The sequence below is a fragment of the Podarcis pityusensis genome (assembly GCF_964106645.2).
Source record: "Podarcis pityusensis genome assembly, chromosome: 16".
NCBI lineage: Eukaryota > Metazoa > Chordata > Lepidosauria > Squamata > Lacertidae > Podarcis > Podarcis pityusensis.
The window spans coordinates 13,576,628-13,598,020 of NC_138041.1; the positions used below are offsets into that span (position 1 = coordinate 13,576,628).

The 21,393-nt window shown below is 49.5% G+C and overlaps 2 protein-coding genes across 2 annotated transcripts in view; both read left to right on the top strand.

The window, feature by feature from the left end:
• IGSF9 (immunoglobulin superfamily member 9) overlaps positions 1–11,848 on the top strand; it is a 61,268-nt gene extending 49,420 nt beyond the window's left edge. The window contains exons 17-21 of the mRNA XM_080985760.1: positions 131–301; positions 4,235–4,280; positions 5,948–7,420; positions 10,054–10,199; positions 11,319–11,848. Of these exons, the coding sequence (XP_080841886.1) occupies positions 131–301; positions 4,235–4,280; positions 5,948–7,420; positions 10,054–10,199; positions 11,319–11,554 (2,072 nt within the window). The 3' untranslated portion in view covers positions 11,555–11,848. The remainder of the gene's footprint in view (positions 1–130; positions 302–4,234; positions 4,281–5,947; positions 7,421–10,053; positions 10,200–11,318) is intronic.
• A 6,520-nt stretch (positions 11,849–18,368) lies between these two features.
• Positions 18,369–21,393, top strand: part of TAGLN2 (transgelin 2) — a 29,115-nt gene continuing 26,090 nt past the window's right edge. The window contains exon 1 of the mRNA XM_080985561.1: positions 18,369–18,516. The gene's annotated coding sequence lies outside the window, so the exon portion shown is untranslated. The remainder of the gene's footprint in view (positions 18,517–21,393) is intronic.

Sequence of the window (21,393 nt, forward strand, 5' to 3'; positions counted from 1 at the left end):
TTTGCAATTAAAAAAGAAAAGTGCTTATGTTCTGATGCAACAGGGCTCCTACAGTGATTCTTCCTCCATGTTGAGGTTTCTTCCTACCCTTGCCGTTGTGATAGTGTAACATTCCCCGTCTTCCCATCAGGCATGGAGGTGTATCCCTCCCGCACCCAGCTCCCTGAGCTCCTGCCCCAGCCAGTGTTGGCAGGAGTGATTGGCGGGGTCTGCTTTCTCAGCACAGCTGTCATCTTCAGCACAATGGCGGCTTGCATCATGAACCAGAGGCGAGCTGCCCGTCTCCGCAAACGCAGGCAAGGTAAGGAGCTGTTGCGCAGAAAGTTTGAGCAGACATGTTCTCCTGTCGCCCCAGAGGGCGAGACCAGACCTAATAACAGAGATAAGGAACTTCCAGCCCGCTAGCCAAACTTGGTCTGCCGCACCATTTGCAGCAAGTAACATCCGCCCATTTTGCACCTGATGTCAGAGGAACAATTGGGAGCTTAAAGTGAGCTTTTGATCATTTCTGTGCTGGTCCCATTGAAACCACTTCTCCCACCCAGTGCTGCTCCTTGAACCTTTTGAAAACCTGTTTTCTGAAGTTTTAAAGGGCAATGTGGGGCTGTTTGCAAAAGGGCTTTTAAACAGCTCCACACTGCGCTTTTAAGTCCTGATAATCGGGGCTTCAAAACACATCTGCTGTCATAGCAATGCTAAGTGATTGGCAGGTTAGCTGCATCTCTGCAGGGGTGGGGAGGTAAGGATTGGGCCCACTGGCCAGAAAAGATTCCCCACCCCTGAGCTTGTGGGTAGAAATTGCAGGGCACAGATTTTAACTGGACATTACAATAAAACTCGATGGTGGGCCAGGCTGCCTCAGGTGGTGACAGCAGGCCAAGCAGCCATTTGTCAGGGATGCTGTCACTGCATCCTGCTCTGCAGATTCTGCACTGAGCTGGACAAGGTTGGTCTACACAACCTCCACTGTCCCAACTCCATAGGCTGCATTCAACTAAGTTCTACTCAAAGTAGACCACTGAAATGAACAGGCCTAAGTTAGTCATGGCCATTAGCTTCAGTGGGTCTACTCTGAGTAGGACTAGCATTGAATACCACCCGATGATTTTGTGAGGCAAACAGTCAAGACCCTGTGGTTGCAGAAAATGGTGTCTGGTGCAGAATCCAGCCTTCTGAGGATCCCACCATTGCATTTATAGGATACACTTTTAATATGCAGAATAAGAAAGTGTGCACAGATTCGCACAATCCATTCAGGCAACAGCATCTGGCTTAATTTTTTTAAGAGCTGCTATGTTTTGGCACATTTGCGTTTGCTTCTAGCAGTTTTCATTGTGGATACCCTGGTTTGCTATCTACCAGGAATTTTCTTTTTTAAAAAAATATTATTTATTTAAAGTGCAGCATAAAATAATATCTCTTCGTTTATTTATTTTAAAGCCTGGAAAGCAACTCATAGGATAGAGGTCGCCACCCTTTTTTTTAACATTGTGGGCACATTTGGATTTTTGAGTGCGTGCCCTTCCATTCACTTCTCTCCCCCTTCCCCAGATTGGCACACCCTTGAGAGACAGAAAAAGAGAAAGCACATTCATGCAGGTTGTGCTTTTCCAAATAAAAGCGCATAGAGCCGAAATAGCAAGTGGGGCAGAGCGCCACTCTTCCAACTTTCTGCTGAAGCTCTCTGCAGTTTTTCCCAGAAAGAGACAAAGCATACTTTGTCAGAGTGGGGGGAACAGAAAGAGACAAAGCATACTTTTCAAAGTGGGGGGAACCCTAGCATCCTCATCACTTCATGACCAAGGTTGTCAGTGAGCAGGAGGGGTTCAGAAGCTGTGTAGGCAGCTGGGAAAGACCTCAAGGGCACCACTGCACCCATGAGTGCCATGTTGGCAGCCCTTGTTACAAGACGTAGCAGCAAAAGCAGGCTAAGCAAGATCCCAAACAGAATCAATTCAAGCTCCCCTTCCTGTCCCACCTGAGAGCAGTTGCTAAGGTCCTCCTTCAGCTTCTTGGAGGTGGAATTCACCTGATCTAGTTTTTAAACATTTATTTATCAAAATATTTTTTTCTTCTCTCCCAACTTTTTATGTTTGCACATGGGACCCCCAAAGCAGTTAGCAATCATTAGCAATATGGGTTTTTTTTATATATAAAAATACACACAACCAATAAGAAACAAAAATACAATGGATTTATTTATTTTTAAGCTGCAAATGGAAACAACAACAGCAATGGTCCACCAAAAGCTTACTATATGCTAAGAGTCATATCCCAGGTCAAAAGTGCATGAGGGGAACTTGAAGCTAACACCTGAAGGCAGAGAGGTGGCCAGAAGGACCTCCAGGGGCAAAAAGTTCCAAAGCCGGGGTGCCACCACCAAAAAGGCCCCGTCTTGTGTGCTCAGTTGCTGCAGCTTAGAGGGTGATGAGATATTCTACAGGGCCACCACTGAGGACCTGTGCATAGGTAGCTTTCCATGGGAGGTGATAGACTGCATCCAAAAACCTTTTGAGGCACAGCTGAGCAATCTCTGTCCCTTCCAACTGTACTCCAACTCCCATCAGCCCCAGCCAGCACTGCCAATTGTCAGGGATCATGGGAGTTGTAGTCTACAACGTCTGGAGGGCCATAGGTTCCCACCATCAGACTGCAAAGACCAAACACAGCATTTCTAATTGGGCTTGGACACAAACTGGTTGCCGATGAGAAAGGCACAAGATCGGAGTGAAGTGATCGAAGGAAGCAGGCCCAGGTCTGAGCTACACCAGTTGCATTCTGCACCTCCCCAAATCAGCTGGAAGCGTCCTGGAAGTCCCCAAGTGGGACTTGGCTGCCAAAGCACTCCCCAGTTGTTCGCCCCCAGTGTCTGATATTTGTCATCTTCTTACCTCCAAACATGGAGGGTCCATGTACACTTCACATCTGAAAGCCATCGAAAGACCTCTTCCTCTTCCATGAATGAATCTAAAATTCTTTCTTCAAAGTTTTCTGCCTCAGGGCAATGAGTTGCGGAGGTTAATTCCGCTTTTCATACAGACATACTTTGTCATTGGATAATATCCAGAACCTGCCGCCAGCCAGTTTTCACTGTGCTGTCCTTAGGAGTTCTGAGACAAGGTGGCACGTTTTCTCAGCCTATTGCATGAGTCCACTTACTTATTTCTCTCTACATGGGTCTGTCCCAGAGGTGAGGAACCACCTTCAGCCCGATGGCTCCAATCCATTCTGGACAACTTTTCGGGCACTACATGCCGGGGGGGGGGGGGCGGCAGGGGCAGCACCAGATGCAAAAAATGGACAAAGCCACAAATGTCAATTTTACCTTTGGGCAGAAGGTTAGTTTCTGTGTGTGTGTGTGCTTGCTTGCTCATCTCTCATCTATCCAGACAAGCAAGAGGAATTATCAGGAGTAAAGGACACACTCCAGCCAGACAAAAACTCAAGGAAACAAGGCGAATGCAGGGGTGGAGAGGCTGCAGGAGAGTTTGCAAGATGGTCTACATTTCTGTTCTAACCTTTTAGCTAGGACAGAATACCCTGTCCAGGGTGGGGGCAAAATTTGCCATCAAGGTCACTTAAATTCTAAAAGAGGAAGTAGATTCTCCGCTCTATTCTCTATTAAGCAAATTGCCTTCGTTGGCTTTCTTTCCTAGGTAATTCAGTCTGCTGTTTTTCCAAGGGGGACAGTGGGGAGAGGAGTAACACATGCAACATCTAAACCCACTCCTGGCCACATTAAATCCCTTCTCAGCACCTGAGGGGGGGCGTGCCACACACACATACACACACCCTTTCAGTCTTTGCATCCTTAAAGACTAGAAACTTGGTGTCTTAAGTAGTAGCTGGGATCCTCAAGAGGGTTGAATTCTATGCCCGATGCTGATGTCTGTGACCACAGAAGATGTGCAGTTCTCCCCTCTCACAATTTGTGCCGCTGCATGACTAGAGTTGCTTGCAAGCTGCAAGGGACTGCATTTTTTAAAAAAGGAGGAGGAGGAAAAAGAAAATCCTGCTTGTTTTCTGAGCTGGACAGGGAAGTGGTCCTTGGAACCGAAGCTGGAAGGGAGTGGGGGTCAGGGCAAGTTTGAAGCTGACACGGGCATGTGTGTGCGTGCATCTGTCTGTTGGCCGTGACGTGGCAGTCGTCCCGTCCCCTTTCATTGTCACTTCTTTTTTGTTTTTTGAGTTGCTCTCCGTGTGATTTCCCCTTTATGTTCTCGTGACCTTCCAGATCCACCAACCGTCTTCTCCCCCAACAAGAAGCTTCTGCCTTCACAGTAAGTCACGCCATCGCATGACATCACTTCCTGCTCCCACTCATGCCAACCCTGCAGCTCCTTCCCCTGTTGCTTCTGCTCAGCCCATCCTCTGTTTTGCAGGCCACAGCCAGGGGGAGAGGGAGGAAGCATCTAGTGGGGTGGGAAAGGGAAATGCTACAGCAGGGCTCCACAGGACGGCAAAAACAGAGTCCCACAACAGGCAAGGCTTATAACTCGGTGGTGGAGCATCCGCCTTGCGGGTACAAAGTCCCAGGTTCAATCCCTGGCATCTCCAGGTAGGGCTGGGAGAAACTCCCCATCTGAAAACCTGGAGAGCCACTGCCAGTCCATATAGACAAGAGTGACTCTGATGGCCAATATTCTGACTCAACATAAAGCAGCTTCCAACATTAGGCAAGCCGGACGTGAATGCCATAGCCTTCTCCCACTGTTGTTTCCAGTGAGTGGTATTCAGGTTGAAACAGAACTGATAACAAACCAATCAAAATAATAAAAACAAATTATTAAGAGTCCAGTTGCATCAGTTTAAATTTTTGTCCACATTCCATAGCCACCAGATGAGCTGCAATATGTCTGATCATTACTATTATCTAGTCCCGGCACTGTAATCTGAACTGTGAAAGCGCATGGTGCAGCTGCCTTTGGTGGGAATCTTCTTAACCACAATCCTAGTCATATACACACTGCGTGTGTGTTCTGTGAATCCCAACACTCACAAATGCAAAAGCACAGAAGTTCTGTGACCTTCAAAGCCGAATCCTGTGGCCTGTAGGAACTGGATAAGTACGCATTTTGCAAAATTCTGTCATTAAAAAAAAATCTGCATGATCTGGACTTATTTGCTGGTCATAGCGAGGTTGCTGTGCAAAGCACAAAATGGCAATCTGGGTTCCAAAATTTTGCCAGGCATTTCCCCACACACAGACTTAGCAATGCTACGGACTTGAAACCCATCTTAAAAATAATAATAATTGAGAACACCGATTCTCAGTAAGCTGAATGTTGCACCTGGTACCACATGAGCATAGGCCTAAATGCTTTTTTGGCTTATAGAATCATCTGCAGCAATAGCATTTTGTCCATGTCTGATGCCAAGTGTAGAGTCCCTCATTCACCCCACGAGTTATCACCAGAGGTTTCTCAAGCTCCCTTTCAAATTCTGTCCAATTGCCATATTTGGGATCAAGAAAGACATTTTTATCTGGGTGAAATTGATGAAAGGCCCTTAGAAGTTTGTATGTTCACATGCATTTGGGGAGCTGGTATAAACAATCACTTATTGAAATACACTTTCTGCTTTTTTATTTTAAAAAAAAGTCATACCTGCCTTGTCAGGGAGAAGTTATAGAGCCTCATCTTCCTTTAGCATGCTAGTTTTCTCAGTGCAGCTACAAAAAGTGGTACAGCGGACCACATGGTGTTCCTGAGTTTGTGTTTTGGCTCTCACCTTGAGCACCTTTTTGGCCACAAGTCCTGTTGCTTGCCGCAGAGTGCCTTCTGCCTTGCGCAGCTCGATCTCTGCAAGGCTGGCCGTCATCCCTCTTGGGCAGGGTGGTGTCTGTTCTTGACAGCTTTTAGGGAACCCTGGGGCTGGTGGGAAACTGGGCCTAATCTCTTGCCAGCTGACCAATATAAATATATTTTGGGGCTTCTCCCCACTCCAGAAATTCTACAGGCACTGCTAGCCCAGACAGCGTTGTGAAGATGAAATTCCAGGCCTCCCCGTATCAGAGCCTTCGCCGCTCCCTGCTGTGGGGGGAGAAAGCCAGCACCAGCTTAGGCCTCAACATTACCAGCGGCAATGCGAGGAACAACTCCAGATACACCCTCTACGAGAGCCACGTCGGGGAGCCGCTACCCCTGGAGCGCATCTGCCGCGGGCCCGACGGCCGCTTTGTGGTGCAGAGCGAAGCGCCGCCTCAGGAACGCTTGGCGGCCATGCTGGAACGCTATTCCCTGTCCCTGGCTTCTTCGGAGAGCAGCCTGGGCCAGCTGGAGCCTTACCTGCAGGTCTACTCCCCCCCTAGGCCTGAAGAGCCCGTCTGGCAGAAAAGCGTCCCCCTGAGGCCCAAGAGCGCCAGCCGCTCCCGCCGCGAAGCCAAGGCCTCCGGCTACCGCCAGGGACGCTACTTCGACTACAGCAGCAGCAGCCCAACGGAGGAGGCCGAGCCCTTGTGCATTGTCAACATCAGCCCCGTGGCGACCATGCCATACGGGGCTACCAAGCAGCGCACCCAGACCACCACCCAGAGCCTCGAGGGGCATGTGGATGGGCCCGCCACTGTCGCCTTGTCTTCCTCGCCACCCCCTTCCTCGCCAACCTGCTGTAAGCCCCCGATCAGCCAAGCCCATGCAAATACCTCAGCCCAAAGTGGGATTCTGCAGTACTTGAGTCTCCCCTTTTTCAAGGAGATGAATGTGGATGGTGACTGGCCTCCAGAGGAAGAAGAGGAGGAGGAGGAGGAGGAGGAAGAAGAAGAAGAGGAAGAGGAGCAACCTTCCAAACCAGCCCTCCATGAGGCTCTGGGCAGCACTGAACTCACTGGGTTGGGGGATGAGGACAAAACCGTGTGTCCAGCCTACATGGACACGCAAGCCAATCTAGACCCTGCTCAGGTACAGGCCTTGGCCAAATCTCTCCTCAGGCTCCCTCACGCCAACACAGGCCCGGCTAAGGCTGCCTTTCCTGGGACCTTGGTTTGCCCGAGTTACCTCAGTTCCTTTTCGGAAACGCCCTCGCCCAAGGAACCAGGGCCTTGGTTGGAGGTGCTGTCGCCCCCTCAGCCCCCCATGGACAGCAGGCAGGCAGAGCTTGCCTACACAGCCATCCCCTCAGAGCCTCACTGGCTCCACGCAGCGGAGGAGCTCCCAGAGTCTCTGCCCCCTGAGAGACACAAGTCGCCCATCGCCGTTGCCCTGGCAGGGCCGCCCGCCGAGAAACTGCCGAGGGGCAGTCTAACCAGCCAGAGCAGCGGCCGAGGCAGCGTGTCCTTCCTGAGACCTCCCTCGCTGGCGCCATCGCTGGCGGGCAGCTACCTCAGTTCCCCCTTTGCAGAAATGACCGGCTGGCAAAGCAGCTCCACAGGAGAAGAATGCAGGCTCAAAAAGGACCCTTCGGTGGTTGCCATCAGTAAAAGGTGAGACCAAGAGGGCAGGCAAGGGAGCAGAGGTGAACTAGGCCTGCAGTTTTCCCTGGAGGCTCTGGTGGGTTGGAAGAGTGCTTGGGGGCCTCAAGTAAGCACCTTGCAAAGGATGAGCCAGGGTGAAACATGTCTAGCAAATTAAAAAGTTTCTAGCCATTACGACTGTGCATTGAGACCTGGAAGCCAGATGAAATTGCAAAAGCTGGAGTGAGGAATAAATGGGATTTCAAGAGGTTATAACCACTAAAACTAATGCAACAAACCCCACATGAGAAAGCAGCCGTGGTAGGAATTTTTCCTTCCTTTCCACACTTAGAGCCCTCTCGGGGTCTTAATTCTGCAACCCTAAGTGGGCACAGAGACTGCAAAAAAAATCATAACAGGAGCCCAATGCAAACAAAATTCTGACCCCAGTGAAAAAGCTGCTGGTGGAGAAAGGACGCTGCTAACTGGTAGGACATCTGCCTTGCAGGCAGAAGGCTCCAGGTTCAACCCCTAGGTTCTTCAGCTCCTGTCTCCAACCCCAGAGAGCTGCTGCCAATCAGTGTAGACAATACTGAGACTTGGTATAGGGCAGCTTCCTATCTTCTTAGGCTCTCCAGCTTTAGCAGGCAAGCAGAACAGGATGTGAGGAGGCAGGACACACACCTGCCATACTCTCAGTGTCCACAGGATGGAGCCTCCCTTCTAAACATCCTTTCCGTGTTAATTTTGCTCTTTTTAAAGCTTCCAAAGTATTTCCCAAGTTGTGCATTCTTTTAAATTTAACTTTTCATAATTGAGCCCAACCGTTTGAAACCTGGAGGTTGGTCAGGGTGCAAGACGTCTCCACGCAGGGACACATTGTACCACCCAAAGGTCCTTTGCAATACAGGAGGGGGGAGGGACCATGCTTTGGTGGTGGAGCACCTATACTCTGCAGGCAGAAGGTCCCCAGTTCAATCCCTGCTATATCTGATTACAAAGGTTCAAGGAGCAGCAGGTAATTTGAGAAACAGCCAGTCAGAGTAAACAATACTGGGTTACAGGAGCAAAGAATCTGAGCTGGACCGAGACACCTTCCTGTGTTCTAAGGGAGAACATAGCTCAGTGGTGGAGCACCTGCTTGGCATGCAGAAGGCAACAGGTTAAAAAAAATCAGAAAATCAGAGTCTTTGCCATTACCTGTACCTGAGACTCTGGAGAGCAGCTGCCAGTCCAGGGCCATCTGGAGAATTGGACTCACCTGGTATTACAGGGTTGGGGAACCTGTTTCAGTCCAAGAGTTGCATTCCCTTCTAAGCACCTTTCCTAGGGCCACATACCTGGATTGGGTGAAGCCAGAGGGGAAGGGGAACGGAGCAACAGGTATAGAATTTACATTTGTAGCCAGTTTCTTTTCGATTACCTTTCTGCACATGCTTGCACACTCGTCTTTGCCCTGCATCCAAACCAGCAAGAGGCATTATCGGAGTTCAAGGACAATGCGTCCAGGCAAAAGCACCCAAGGAGGGTGCAAAGCAAAGCCGGTGAAGGAAGCGGCATGGGGAGAGTTCTGAGGGCCAGATAGAGAGGCCTGGGGGGCCACATTCTGCCCCAAGACCTGGGGTTCCCCAACCCTGTGCCCGCTCTCCTGTCATAATGGGGGCTGCTCTGTGCACTGTCTGAGTCCACCCGTATTCCATGGATCTTTGCAATATATAAGCCTACCCCCATATCTCTGCCATTCTGTCCGTGAAGTGGGGTGGGAGGAGATGCTCCTTTAAACAGACGCTGGTAAACTGTGGAAGCAGAAAAAGTTCCAAACAAACTAGAACAGCAAGACGTGAAATAGGAGCAACAGCATTAATCATTAAAATAAATACGTCAAAATGGATATATTGAATGTTATACGTGAAATATGAATCATTTAAGAGTAAATCTGGAAACCATGGAAGTGGCAGATGGTAAGTCGATGAATAAAGTAATTTATGGTCTATGTTAAAATCTGTAAAGGTTTTTTGGGGGGGGAATCAATAAATAAAATGTAAAAGAAAAAAAAGACCCAAACAGGAGTGGAGGGGGATCGATTTGGAAGCATTGCTTATGGATACTTTTAACTTGTCCTATTGGTAAGCTGTATGTTTACGTAAATGTTTGTGTATGTTAAATGAACTGTTAATTGTTGATTACTTCTTATTAGTGTTACATTGCAGTAATGTTACATGTCTTACAATGTATTGTGACTGTACTGCTACTATTTTTGCGTGCACTGCTTGGAGTACAGATTTACTTGCAGAAAACGCAATATATGAGTAAATTTATAGAATGGGGCAGGCACTGCCCTACCGACCTCACTTTGCCCTCCACCATCTGCCTGCCTTTTTTTTACTTTTAGCAGTCTGTCCAGTGGCTGTCACTGCCATCCTCAGTGTTGCCTTTATAGAATTCAACAGACAAGGAGGGTAGGATGGAACTAGACTTGAGCTGGTTCTGCCTGCCATTGGCTCTGTCTTCTTCCTGTTGGGCTCCCTGCTTTCCACCCCACCAGTCAGCACTGCAAACAGCCTGGTGGAGAGGATCTCACGCTCTCTCAGTCTTAGCCTTTTCGGCCTCCATGTTTCCTCACACACACACACCGTATCTAACTCCCCTTTTATCGCTTCCAGGAGGAACACATCTGTGGACGAGAACTATGAATGGGACTCTGAGTTCGCCCTGGAGTCTGACCTGCTGGATGCACTGCAGCTTTATAGGAGTGGGAACCCCAAAAGGCCGGTCTCCACCATCGCGGCACAGGAGTTGGAGAAGCAGAGTAAGCATTGGGGGGGAGTTGTGGGGAAGGAGGCCACAGATGAGCAGAAGCAGATATATATAGATATATACATGCGCACAACGTTAAGTAGATGCATGCATTATTTCAGTAGAAAACGGCAGAACAGGCTTTTGAATTTAGCTCATCTTGGTTCAGAATTTTAATGTGGGGCAGGTTGTAATGGGCTGGAATCTTAATATCAGCCTCCCTCTGCTGCCACAGACACCAAGCCATAGGAAAGGTGTCCTTGTTTCATGGTGGCTCATCGGAGCCCACAGGAAGGCTTATGCTAAGTATGCAGAGGTGTACAACATGCATTACCAGGCCTCCTCAGCACCCCAACCTTCATTAAAGCACAGCCAGGTTACTAGCTCTCATAGTGTCCAGAAGGAGAGATTTATGTCCAGAGCGAGTGATTTGTGGACAGCTGCCCCATGTGGCAAACCACTGAACTGCAGGTGGCAGCTTCTCTGTGATGTTCCTTTGGCTCTGGACTGACCGTTGGATCCTCTTGGACGGGAAAGGAGTATTATCCACACACCATACATTTAAAGCACACATCTTCCCCAACAGAATCCTGTCCACTGTGGGGGGGGGGGTTCAGCATGGTGGAAATTGCACCCCAGTGAGGGGTAAATTACAATTCCCAGAATTCTTTGTAGGAAGCCAGGTGCTTTACATATTGTCAGCAAAGACTGGCACCATCTTTGCAGGGTTTCAGGGGGTGGGCATTCCCAGCCCTACCTGGAGATGCTTCTACATGCAAAGCCAGCGCTCTGCCACTGAGCTACAGCCCTTCTCCATTAACAGAGTAGGAACATAGGAAGCTGCCTTCTGCTGAGTCAAACCCATCTAGCTCAGCATTGGCAACACTAACTGGCAGCACCTGTCCAAAATCTCAGCCCAGGGTGGGAGCTCTTACCTGGAGATGTCATGGATTGAACCCGAGGCCTTCCGCACACACAGCAGATCCTCTACGACTCAGCATCTGTGTTGGTGACTTGGGGTGTGCTTACATTGCTTAAGGTTCATTCCCCTGCCATATATCCGTCCCGCTTGGAGAGAGCTTGTTCTTGCCTTGCACCCTCTGACCACTCTCCCACCCCCTCCTTTCCACAGGCTCAAAGACCTCCAGCGAAAGCAGCGGCTCGCCCTCGAACTCCCAGTCAGTGGGTGCCTTAGATGGGTCCAGCTCCCCGGTGCCCTTGCCCAGCCCTGAGGAGCGCTGTGCCGCCCTGCGCGAAGAATTTCTGGCTTACCGCCGGCGCCGGGAGGCCACTCAGCAACGCCGCCAGAAGCTGGGCTCTGGCCGGAAGCCGGGGGATGAGCGGTTCGAGCAGGCCACCTTGTTGTGAGGGGCCCCCAACAGCTTAAGCTGGCCATGTTGCCCCCCCAACACACACGCCGTGAGGGGGACGGTGTCTCCATTTTGACCACGCTCCTGTCGAGAGACAGTGCCCTTTAGAGCTAACCAAGGGAACTGCATCCTGCGCGGAACAGCTACTGGCTCCAAAGACATGAAGGGGAAGCCTTGAGGCTGACATAGGGAGGGGAGGACTCTGGACCTTCTTAACCCTGCTGGGAGACGATATATTAAAACTACTGGTGTTTTGATTTATGCTGGGGTGGGGTGGGGTGGAATTTGGGGGGTGTGCTGTTTTGTAAAACGGGACTTTGAAAAGAAAAAACGAAATTGAACTGAGTCTGGTGTCGTGTCAGTTGTAGAAACTGGAACTGCGAAAAATGCTAGGGCATAAGATAAGCTTGATGAACCACATGGAGACAGTTTGAGCCGAGGCAGGGGAAAATGGTGAATCAAGAGGTTATGGGCACCTTCAGAAAAGGCCCAAAGCGCTGGGGGGCTTTTTAGCTTAGAGAAGAAGATCCCTGACCGATCAGGTTAAAGGGGTCCCACCTAGTCCCATATCCTGTTCTCTCAGAGGCCAGCCACATGACTATGGGAAGCCTGAAAGCAGGGCCCTGAGCAGAACAGCAACACTTTCCCTACGTTAACGTGGAGAAGAGGGAAGAGCTGCCTTTGCCATCCCGGTGCCCTCTGGACATTTGGGCTACAGCTCCCATCGGTCCCAGAAAGGTAGAATAGAGGTTTATAAAATTTTGAGGCATGTGGGGAGGAGTGTTACCTGTTATCGATTCGACTGACAGCAGGTTCAGGGCAGACACCTCCCCACACAGACCCATGCAATTAGCACTTAGTCCAAGGGATAGTTAAGCTGTGGAACTCGCTGCCACATTGTATTGTCACTGGTTTGGTTGGCTTTTTAAAAGCATTCTACAAGTTGAAAGGGGCCGTGCCAATGCAGGCAAAATCCGTGCCTCGAGTTACAGGTCATCAGCCTCATTGCTCCTCCTGTTTCCAGTGCCGAGAGGTGAGTGTCGAACCGTTATGTAGCCAAGACTGCACCATCCAAGCACAGGAGGGTAAGCTTAAAGGAGCCCCAAGGTTGGCAGAAGTACAAGAAAAATAGGGGGGGGGGGGAATCCCCAAGGAGGTTGGGCTGGAAGTCGCAAAAAATAGCCCAACGAGGACTGAGGCTGCTCAATTGCCATGGAATGCTGTTATGGGAAGGAATGGAAAACCAGGATGTAGAGGAAGAATGGAATGGAATAGCTTGGAAAAAAAGGCATGGCTGGCTGCCTGGACCACTAAACTGCAACACTCCATGCTGCAACAATTCATTGCGAGACCCAGAAGTCCTCTCCCTCCCCCCCCCCACTCCATTACACTGCATGTGAGGGTGCCCAATTTAAGCTGGAGAGAAAAAAATGTTTCCTCGACAATTCAATATGTGTATCTTCGGAAATAAATCCATTTCACCAGGGCACTTGCAAGAGCCTGTAAAACAAATAGCCACAGAAAGGGCTGCCCACCATGTTGTTCTTATCTCCCCATTGCCCCATATCTGCTTTAACCTTGGATAGGACAGGAGCCGTCAACTGTTCCCTATGCAAAGCAGCAGCAGGATGACCCGTCCTCCAAGAGGAGGCTGCCTGGACTCTGCACAACTCACAGCTCCTTTCATTCAGAGAGGGACACCTAGAATAGCAAAGTGCATGGAAGTGCAACAGGTAGGCCAGGTCGTTCTGAACCTTAGGTGTTCTAAAAGGGAAACTTTATTGACGTCAGCAGCATTGCATTCAAGCAGCAGTTCAATACTTTGTTCATCAGGGTCAATTTGGGCGGCGTGTTGGGAGGAACCAGGGCTTTAAAATAACCTCAAAGGGAGATTCCAGTGGTACTCAGTTGTCCAAAAACCACGAAAAAAAGAAACCTGGAGCTAGTCCTGCGCATTACCGTCTAGAAGCGCCTCTGTAGCCTAACCTTACCATAATAGCCTTTGAGCAAACAGATCCAGATGCATGCTCACTGACCAGGTCTTCAGGAAGCGACTTTGAATGTTGACGCCTGTCTCCAAAGCAGAGAACTGTGATGCGCTGCCTAGGGTCGAGTTACATCCGGTTTCTCGAAGCTACTTGGAGTGTTGAACAAGCAAGGAAGAAAAGCAAGAAACAAAAAAAACCACTAGGAGGTCTTTCAGAAGAATGAACTAGTTGGGCAGTCCAGATCGCTTTGGAGATTGCTCGTGGGCTGGATGCAACATACACTCACGCCCCAAGCGCAGAGTGTGCCAAAAGGGCCGTCCTTCCTGGTGGGCCCTACCCCAATCAGATTCCGCATCCCGGTTCCCCGCAATTACAGTTGTTGAGCTTCTGTTCAGAGTGGCTTCCCCACAGACCATCCAGGGTTAAAAAGGAGGTTGATGACCCTGTGCTGAAAAAATCCTCCCGAGCTTCCTTTTTTCCCAAATTTGGCCTTTCTCTTGCAAGTCACATGGCCCCAAGGGGCTGAATTCTAGGGAAGAGTCCCTGCAGGAACGCAGTTGGAGGGAAGGGCAGCAACAAGGCACAGTAATGCAAGCAGGAAGGAGCAGGGAGACAGACGATTGTGTGCGCAGGGCGGTCTGCTTACGATGAACCAAGCGAGCAAAGCCGGTGAATTATTCCAAGGCAGCTAGGGGTGGGCAAATCTCTCCCATTCTGGTTTCCTTTCCATTTCTTCTTACATTGTTAAGTCCAGCCCTCCACGTTTCTACATCACTTTGCAAATTCTTTTTTAAGTCCCCATGAAAATTTGTCAGCATTGTGAGAATCTCTAAAATGCACATTTTGCGTGCAGTATACACATTTTAGCAAGCGATCCTTGTGCACTCGCTGTGCTTTTGTGCACATTTCAACCAGTACGTGCATTTTTGCACCCATTACTCAGTTGGAAAACAGCACTGCAAAATTCAGAGAAGTGTGACTTTCGAAGGACGACCGTGTTTCAGTTTGCATGTTGTTTCAGGAAGTGGATAGTAGATTTGCCTTTAAACTCAAACAGAATCAAATCTCTCTTCTGTCCCAACTTCTAGACAGCCTGCTTTTTGGGGGCATTCAGCCTGATTTGCTTGAGGGAGGTCAGACAACAGCTGCATTAAGTCATCACCACCCCTCACTTTGTCACTTTCCTTATTGCAAAAAGTCTGTTTTCAAGAGGGAACATGGTTTGTTGTGCAAGAGCACAAAAGGATTTTAATTGTGCAACCTGAATTTTCTGGTATGGTTGAATTTCATGTGAAAATGGTGACAGCCTAGAAAGCCCCTAGCACTAGTGTTGCTGCCCAGTAAGGGAAACCTTAAGTTGATGAATCATATTGCAATTGATTGCTCAGATCTGCATTAGTTAGCATCACCTTAGGTGATGTGGCACCCTGCGGATGTTATTAGACTCCAACTCCCATCAGTGCCATGCAAGACAGCCAATCTTTTTTTTATAATTTTTTTAAATATATTTTTATTGATTTTTACATAAAGTTTCCAAAAAGCATACAACATATTTTCTTATACAATGTTTTGGACTTCCATCAACCACATCTGAAGATTTTTCAGTCTTTATCACTTAATCTGCATTTCATTAGTTTCACTATTACTTTTAATAATCCTTCACTAATAGTTCTCTTCATACTTTTCTCTGCAATGTTTCGCATAGTCCTCCTTACAAAACTTATTGCAATCCTACTAGCGTAATATGTTGATTACAATTGCTTTTCAAATAATTCACATACTCCAGTCCTCTGGGAATCTCTGATCCCGCAGGTTTCGAATCCTTCCTGTCATCTTATCTAATTCTGCATAGTCCATTAATTTGGACTGCCATTCTTCTGTTGTCGGTAGTTCTTGTTTCCATTTCTGTGCCAATACATTCAGGACAGCCAATCAATTTGTTTTGTTTCCAGTCAGTTCACAGAATATTGCAGCCCTGTTGAACACCATTTATTTATTTGTTGAATTTATATCCCAACACTTTCTCTAAGGAGCTGAAGATAGTGTACATCCTCGTTTAATCCCTGCAACAGCCCCATGAGGTTGATTAAGCTGAGAGAGAAGTTCACCCAGTGAGCTTCACAGCCCAATGGGAATTTGAACCCTGGTCTCCCGGGTCCTAGCCTGACACTCTAACCACTACACCACACTGGCTCTGTTCCTCAACTGTTCTATTAACTGTTCTTTCATACTGTAATAACCAGCAGTTTACCTGGGCCAGATGCAAACATCAAGGTGACTTTGTCCAGGCTCTGAGAGGTTCCCCAAATTATTTCAATCAAGGTAGGATTTGAAAAACACCACGAACATAGGAAGGAGCATAGCTCAGTGGCAGAACATCTGCTTTAGATGCAGAAGGTCCTAGGTTAATCCCTGGCATCTCCAGGTAGGACTGGGAAGGCGCTGCTGCCAGTCAGTAATGGACCAATGTTCTGACTCCAGAATACGGCTCCTTTGTTCACCTTCTGTTGGGGTTTAGGCTCTAGCACAGGGATAGGGAACCTGCGGCCCTCCCAATGTTGTTGGATTTGAATTCCCATCATCCCTCTCCACTCGCTGTGCTGGCTGAGGATGATGGGCATTGGAGTCCAGCAACATCTGGAGGGCATCAGGTTCCGTGTGGTGGCAGGCCAACAAACCTGGGAGTCCTCAGTTCAACGCTCACCTCTGCCGCAGACTCACTAAACAGCCACAGGCAAGTCGCTTTCTTCCAGCTTCCCATTGCCATCTGTTGTGTGGGCAGGGAGAGCTTGCAGGTGCATTTAACCTTTCTAATGCCCCCCCCCCATCGTGCAAGCACCACCCTCCAGTTAAAAAGCAACAACAGACTGCTTTCCCTTGAGTACAAGAACAGCTTTTGTTTTCCAACATGGGAATGCACAACCCAAGATTCAGAAATTCCCTTACTGAGAAATGCCGGATTCTAGAGCTGGCTGACCACTTATAGACAGATATTTTGAACCTGCCTTATGCTCAGTCGCATTGCTGGTCCATAAAGCCCAGACTGGTAACAGGAGGCCTCAGGCAGGGAAAGCTTTTTCCCAGAACCTGCTAGCTACCTGATTCTTCTAACCAGGCTGGGACATTCTGCATGCCAAGCACCTGCTTTGCCACAGAGCCACGATATGCCCTTTCTTGGAAGGCAAGGGAGGGGTCATAGCCAGTGTTTTTAATTGCCAATCTTTTAATAGGTTTTTCATAGAATCATAGAATTGTAGTTACCCCAAGGGTCATCTAGTCCAACCCTCTTGCAATGCAGGAAATCTTTTGCCCAATGTGGGGCTTGAACCCACAACCCCGAGATTAAGAGTCTCATGTTCTACCGACTAAGCTGATATCCTGTACATCTGCTTTGGATGCAGAAAGCCCCAGGTTCACACCCCAAGGGCATCTCGAGTTATAACAGGGAAAAGAACCCTGCCTGAAGCTCGGAGAGGTGCTGCCAGTCAGTGTTGGCAATGCTCAGTTAGATGGACCAAGGGTTGGAGTCTGCATAAGGCCGCTTCCCATGTTTCTACAAATATGTCCCCACTTTCCCCCTGATGTCTGAGACCTCTTGCCACCAAAGGGGGGGGGGAATAATGCCCCGAGTAGACCAAGAAGCCATTCCTTCTCAGCAACCCAACCATCTCTTTGGAGACTTGCAAGGGGGGGGGGGAGAGGGCGCCTGTCTGTGCAGCCTTGAGGACTAGCAACGTGATGTTTTGTTTAAATGAGCTAGCGTGTGCATTTCAGGATGCCAAATTCTGCAAGTGCCGGGAAGGTATGGGGGAACAAGCATGTCCCTGTCCATAGCAGCAACTACACATACACACTTTTCTCTCTCTCCTTCATCCAGCCAAGCAGTATTAAGAGTTCAAGGACCCATTCCCAAATAGGCTATTGCACAAGGTGTGAAACAAGGGCCAGTGAGGGACGCGGTCTGGGGGGAGTTCCCAGGGCCAGCTGGAGAGGCCTGGGGGGCACCCCACTTTATAAGACAGATAAAAAACCCAATCTAGCCTCGTTATCTAATTCGGGGCCCTAGTAGCTTCCACCCAAAAGTAAGTACCGACTGAGCGCAATAGGGTTCGCTAAGTGTGCCACTGAAATTAAACTATATATAGGAGCTAGTCCTCATGGAACTGATTCTGGTTAAGTTCCAGTAGCCTGAACTTGCGCAGCCGGGAAAAGGTCCCGCTTCATGGCATCTGCTCAGGAGTAAGCATGCATGGGAACGCAGCCGTCCAGAGACAGGGCTGGCTGCCTCTGCAAATTTTCCTTGGATCGGAATCAGCTCCATTGAACGCACCCGAGAACTTGTCTAGGATCGAGTCCTGCCGCTGCAAAACCCCACCCGCATTCACCGCAGCCTACTCGCAAACAAGCAGGCGTGTGCGAGGTGCAGATCTCAGGAAGTCCACTGGGTATGTAATGAGTGTGTGATTCTGTGCGTGGTGCACATTTACTCGGGAATAAGCCCCGTTTGGACTTCGGGTTATTATTTTCATTCTGGATTATTTTCATTCTTGCAACTGGGACGGGAGCACATTGCAAGCAGAACACCACTTACTCGCGAATAAACCGGCAGCCTCCCCGGGACTGTCCCACCGCGAGCGAATTACTTGCAAGCAAGTTTTCCCAAACTGCAATCAAGTAGCGCTTCACTCCCCAAAGCGGGGGTCCTTAGGGCGCCAGTGGATCCCCCACGGGGCTTGCTTCCGAGGAAACCCTTTGCCCGGCTCCCAATGGCCGCCCTGCGCCTTTAAGACCTCTCCCCGTCTTCCCCCCTCCGCTTTCCCTCCGCCGGGGGTGGCACCGCCTCCCCGCCCCTCATTAGCGCTGACATCAGCCTTAAAAGTCCCAGCTTTGGGCGTGGAGGCGCAACGCAAGACGCGGCTTGATCGACCCGGTGTCTCGCTCGCAACAGCGCCTGCGACGCCCCGGTGGGAAGGTAAGGGGACGCTGCGGCAGAGAGGGGCCGGGGCTCAGCCTTGAGCTGCGCTCGCTCCGTCGGGGAGCTGTGGTCCAAGCCGCCGCGCTCTGCACATGTGCTGGTGAACTCTTCTCTCTCTCAGCGTGGTCTGTTCCGTGCCTGAGTTTCCAAGAGAGGCCTCGGTCCTGATTTTCAGAGGGCAGAGCCGGAGGAGAAGGGGGATATATGCAATGCTGTGCAGATAATTGTGGTTCATAAACCGCGACACCCAAATAGTTCCCACCCCGGTTTAAGGCGTGGGACGGGTCGGGGGTGGGTGCTTTGGGAGAACCAAAAAGAGAGAGACAGACTTGGAGCCCCCTTTTCGTGTGGGGAGAAAGAGGGTTGATGGCAAGCTATTTTCCCTAATTATGTGCGGTCTTTTCAAATCGATGGCCACCCTTTCTGCTACAGGGGAGGTCTGGTCTGAAAGTAAAGAGTCTGGGTGCGTTTTCCGAAGTTTAAGGGTAAACGGCGCTCCGGTCTAAGGGGCTCCTGTGTAAACGATATATTCCCCCCCCCTCCCTGCCCAGTCGCCCTGTTCTGTTTGGGGAACGGCCAAAGCTCAGTGGCGGAATATTTGCTTTGCTTTCAGAAGGTTCTATTTCCCCGATAGGAGTGACTCCTGTCTCTAATCCTAGAGCGCTGCTGCCAGTCAGTGTAGACAATACTGAGCTAGGTGGGCAGCATCTAAGGCATCTTTCAAGGCCCTTTGATTTGCCTTGCCCCGCATCTAAACGCCGGCCTGTGCGAACATGTGCGTTGCGGGATGATGTCACCTCCACTACTCTCCTTTGATTCATCAACCGGATTATAGGTATTCACTGCCATAACACCAGAAACTAGGTGGCTGTGACCCTTAGTCTTCTTGCTTGAAAGTGATGTCATAGAATTGTAGAGTTGGAAGGAACCCCATGGGTCATCTAGTCCAGCCCCCTGCAATGCAAGGATATTTTGCCCAAAGCAGTACTCGAACCCAGAACCCTGAGATTGTGAGCCTCGTGCTCTACCGACTGAGCTATTGCAGCTGTACGTATCTTTCACTTACTCCTACACACGTGTGCGTGTGTGTGTACACTTGACAAAATTTAATCCAAAGAAAATATGTTTAGGACAAGAGCGTTCATCCAGACTAAGCTACACTTAAATCCTAGGCACACTTAAACGGCAGCCTTAACTCTTCTTGCCTGGGAGCAAGCCCATTTGAGTTCAGTGGGACTTAACTTGTGAGTAGGCATGGCTAGGATCAGTGCCCGAACTTGGGAGCCAGCCCCACTGAAAGCAACAGGGCTTGCTACTGACTGTATGTAGGACTGCGTGTACAATTTTATTTTGGAGTTTTTAACTTGTTGGATAAAGTTTCTCCTGAGCGTACTTTCACCCCTCTTTGGCGCTTCTTTGCAACTCCCCCCCCCCCCACCAGCCCAATTTGCTATATCTCCCTTCCAATTTTGGGTATGCTCTGGATTGGAATCTCTACTGGGTTTTTCAGTGGGGCCTGCCTCACCCGCGCCAAAATCTGTTATCAATGGGATAGAGCAGGCGGAGGGGGAATGTGGTTTCCTAACTCTGTGCAACTGCTTTTGAGTAATGAGGTCTGAATGAGTAATTGTCTCTATTTATGCAGGAAAAAAAGGAGGAGGGGGGAGAGAGAGGAATTTGAACCGCATCACTGAGCAGACCCTCTCCTGGAAATGAGACAATTTGGCAATGTCTCCTTGCAGACTGTCTTTTGCTTCTTTCAACTGAGGCACGTCCTCGACTGATCTCTGACGGAGGTCGGAATGTAGGGATGACGAAACGGGGGGGGGGGGGGCGCTTCCAGTCTACGCAAGAAAGGGACTGAGTTGCCCTGATGATGACTCCTTAGGGAAGGATTTCAGCCGCCCCAGGGCTGTGGTCACAAAACGGAAGAAGTCTAGTTACTTTTCTAGTGGGAGATAACAAGGTGGGCAGAAAGGCATGTGTGGGTTCCGTTGTTACCTTGTGGAACTCCTTGCCACAGGAGGGAGCGGCGGCGGTGGCTGCTCAGTTATGGCATTGGTATAACAATAATAATAATAATATTTTATTTATATCCCACCCTCCCCAGCCAAAGCCGGGCTCAATATAGCACTGTGGCTGAGGATGAGCTTGAGATCAGGGGCCCTTGCCTTTTCAAAACTCTCTCTCTCTTTGTCTCATGCTCACTAGGTGGTTTTAGGTGTGCCTCATGTCCACATACTGAGATGATATTTGCCTAGGCCACAAGGCGCTTGTAAGGGTTTCAGTTTTATACAGGAGAGTGAAGTATCTTTCGTACGATTTAAGCCCAGCCTTGTCCATGAATATTGTTTTCATGGGTTTTGACCCACGATAGAGCCTCCATAGCAAGGCCCAGTGTATCCTGGATTTCTAGGTACTGGCATAGGCCCTAACTCATGAGCTTCTCATATCATGGGGAGGCTGTGCCCCTCTGGAAGTTGTTTAATTCCAACTCTCATCAGCCCCAGCTAGCAGGACCAATGGTCAGGGCTAAGAGGAACCACAGAGTCCAGTAACGGTTACATGTTGGCTACTGTCATGGATGCTTTAGGTGAGATTCCTGCATTGCAGGGGGTTGGACTAGATGACCCTAGGGGTCCCTCCCAACTCTTTGATTCTGTGACCCTCCCAAATACAGGGTAAGCAGGATGGGGGTGTAGCCCAAAGGTGGCTCTCCTGTTTTGCATGCGGATGACCCCAGTTTTGAATTCTGACATGTCCTTTTCACAGATCAGCAGCAGATAATAAGGGAGAAGTCCTTTAGCCCTGTGGCCTTGGAGAGTGACTGCTGCATAGGCAGCAGTGAGTTAGGTGGAACCTTGATCTGATTAA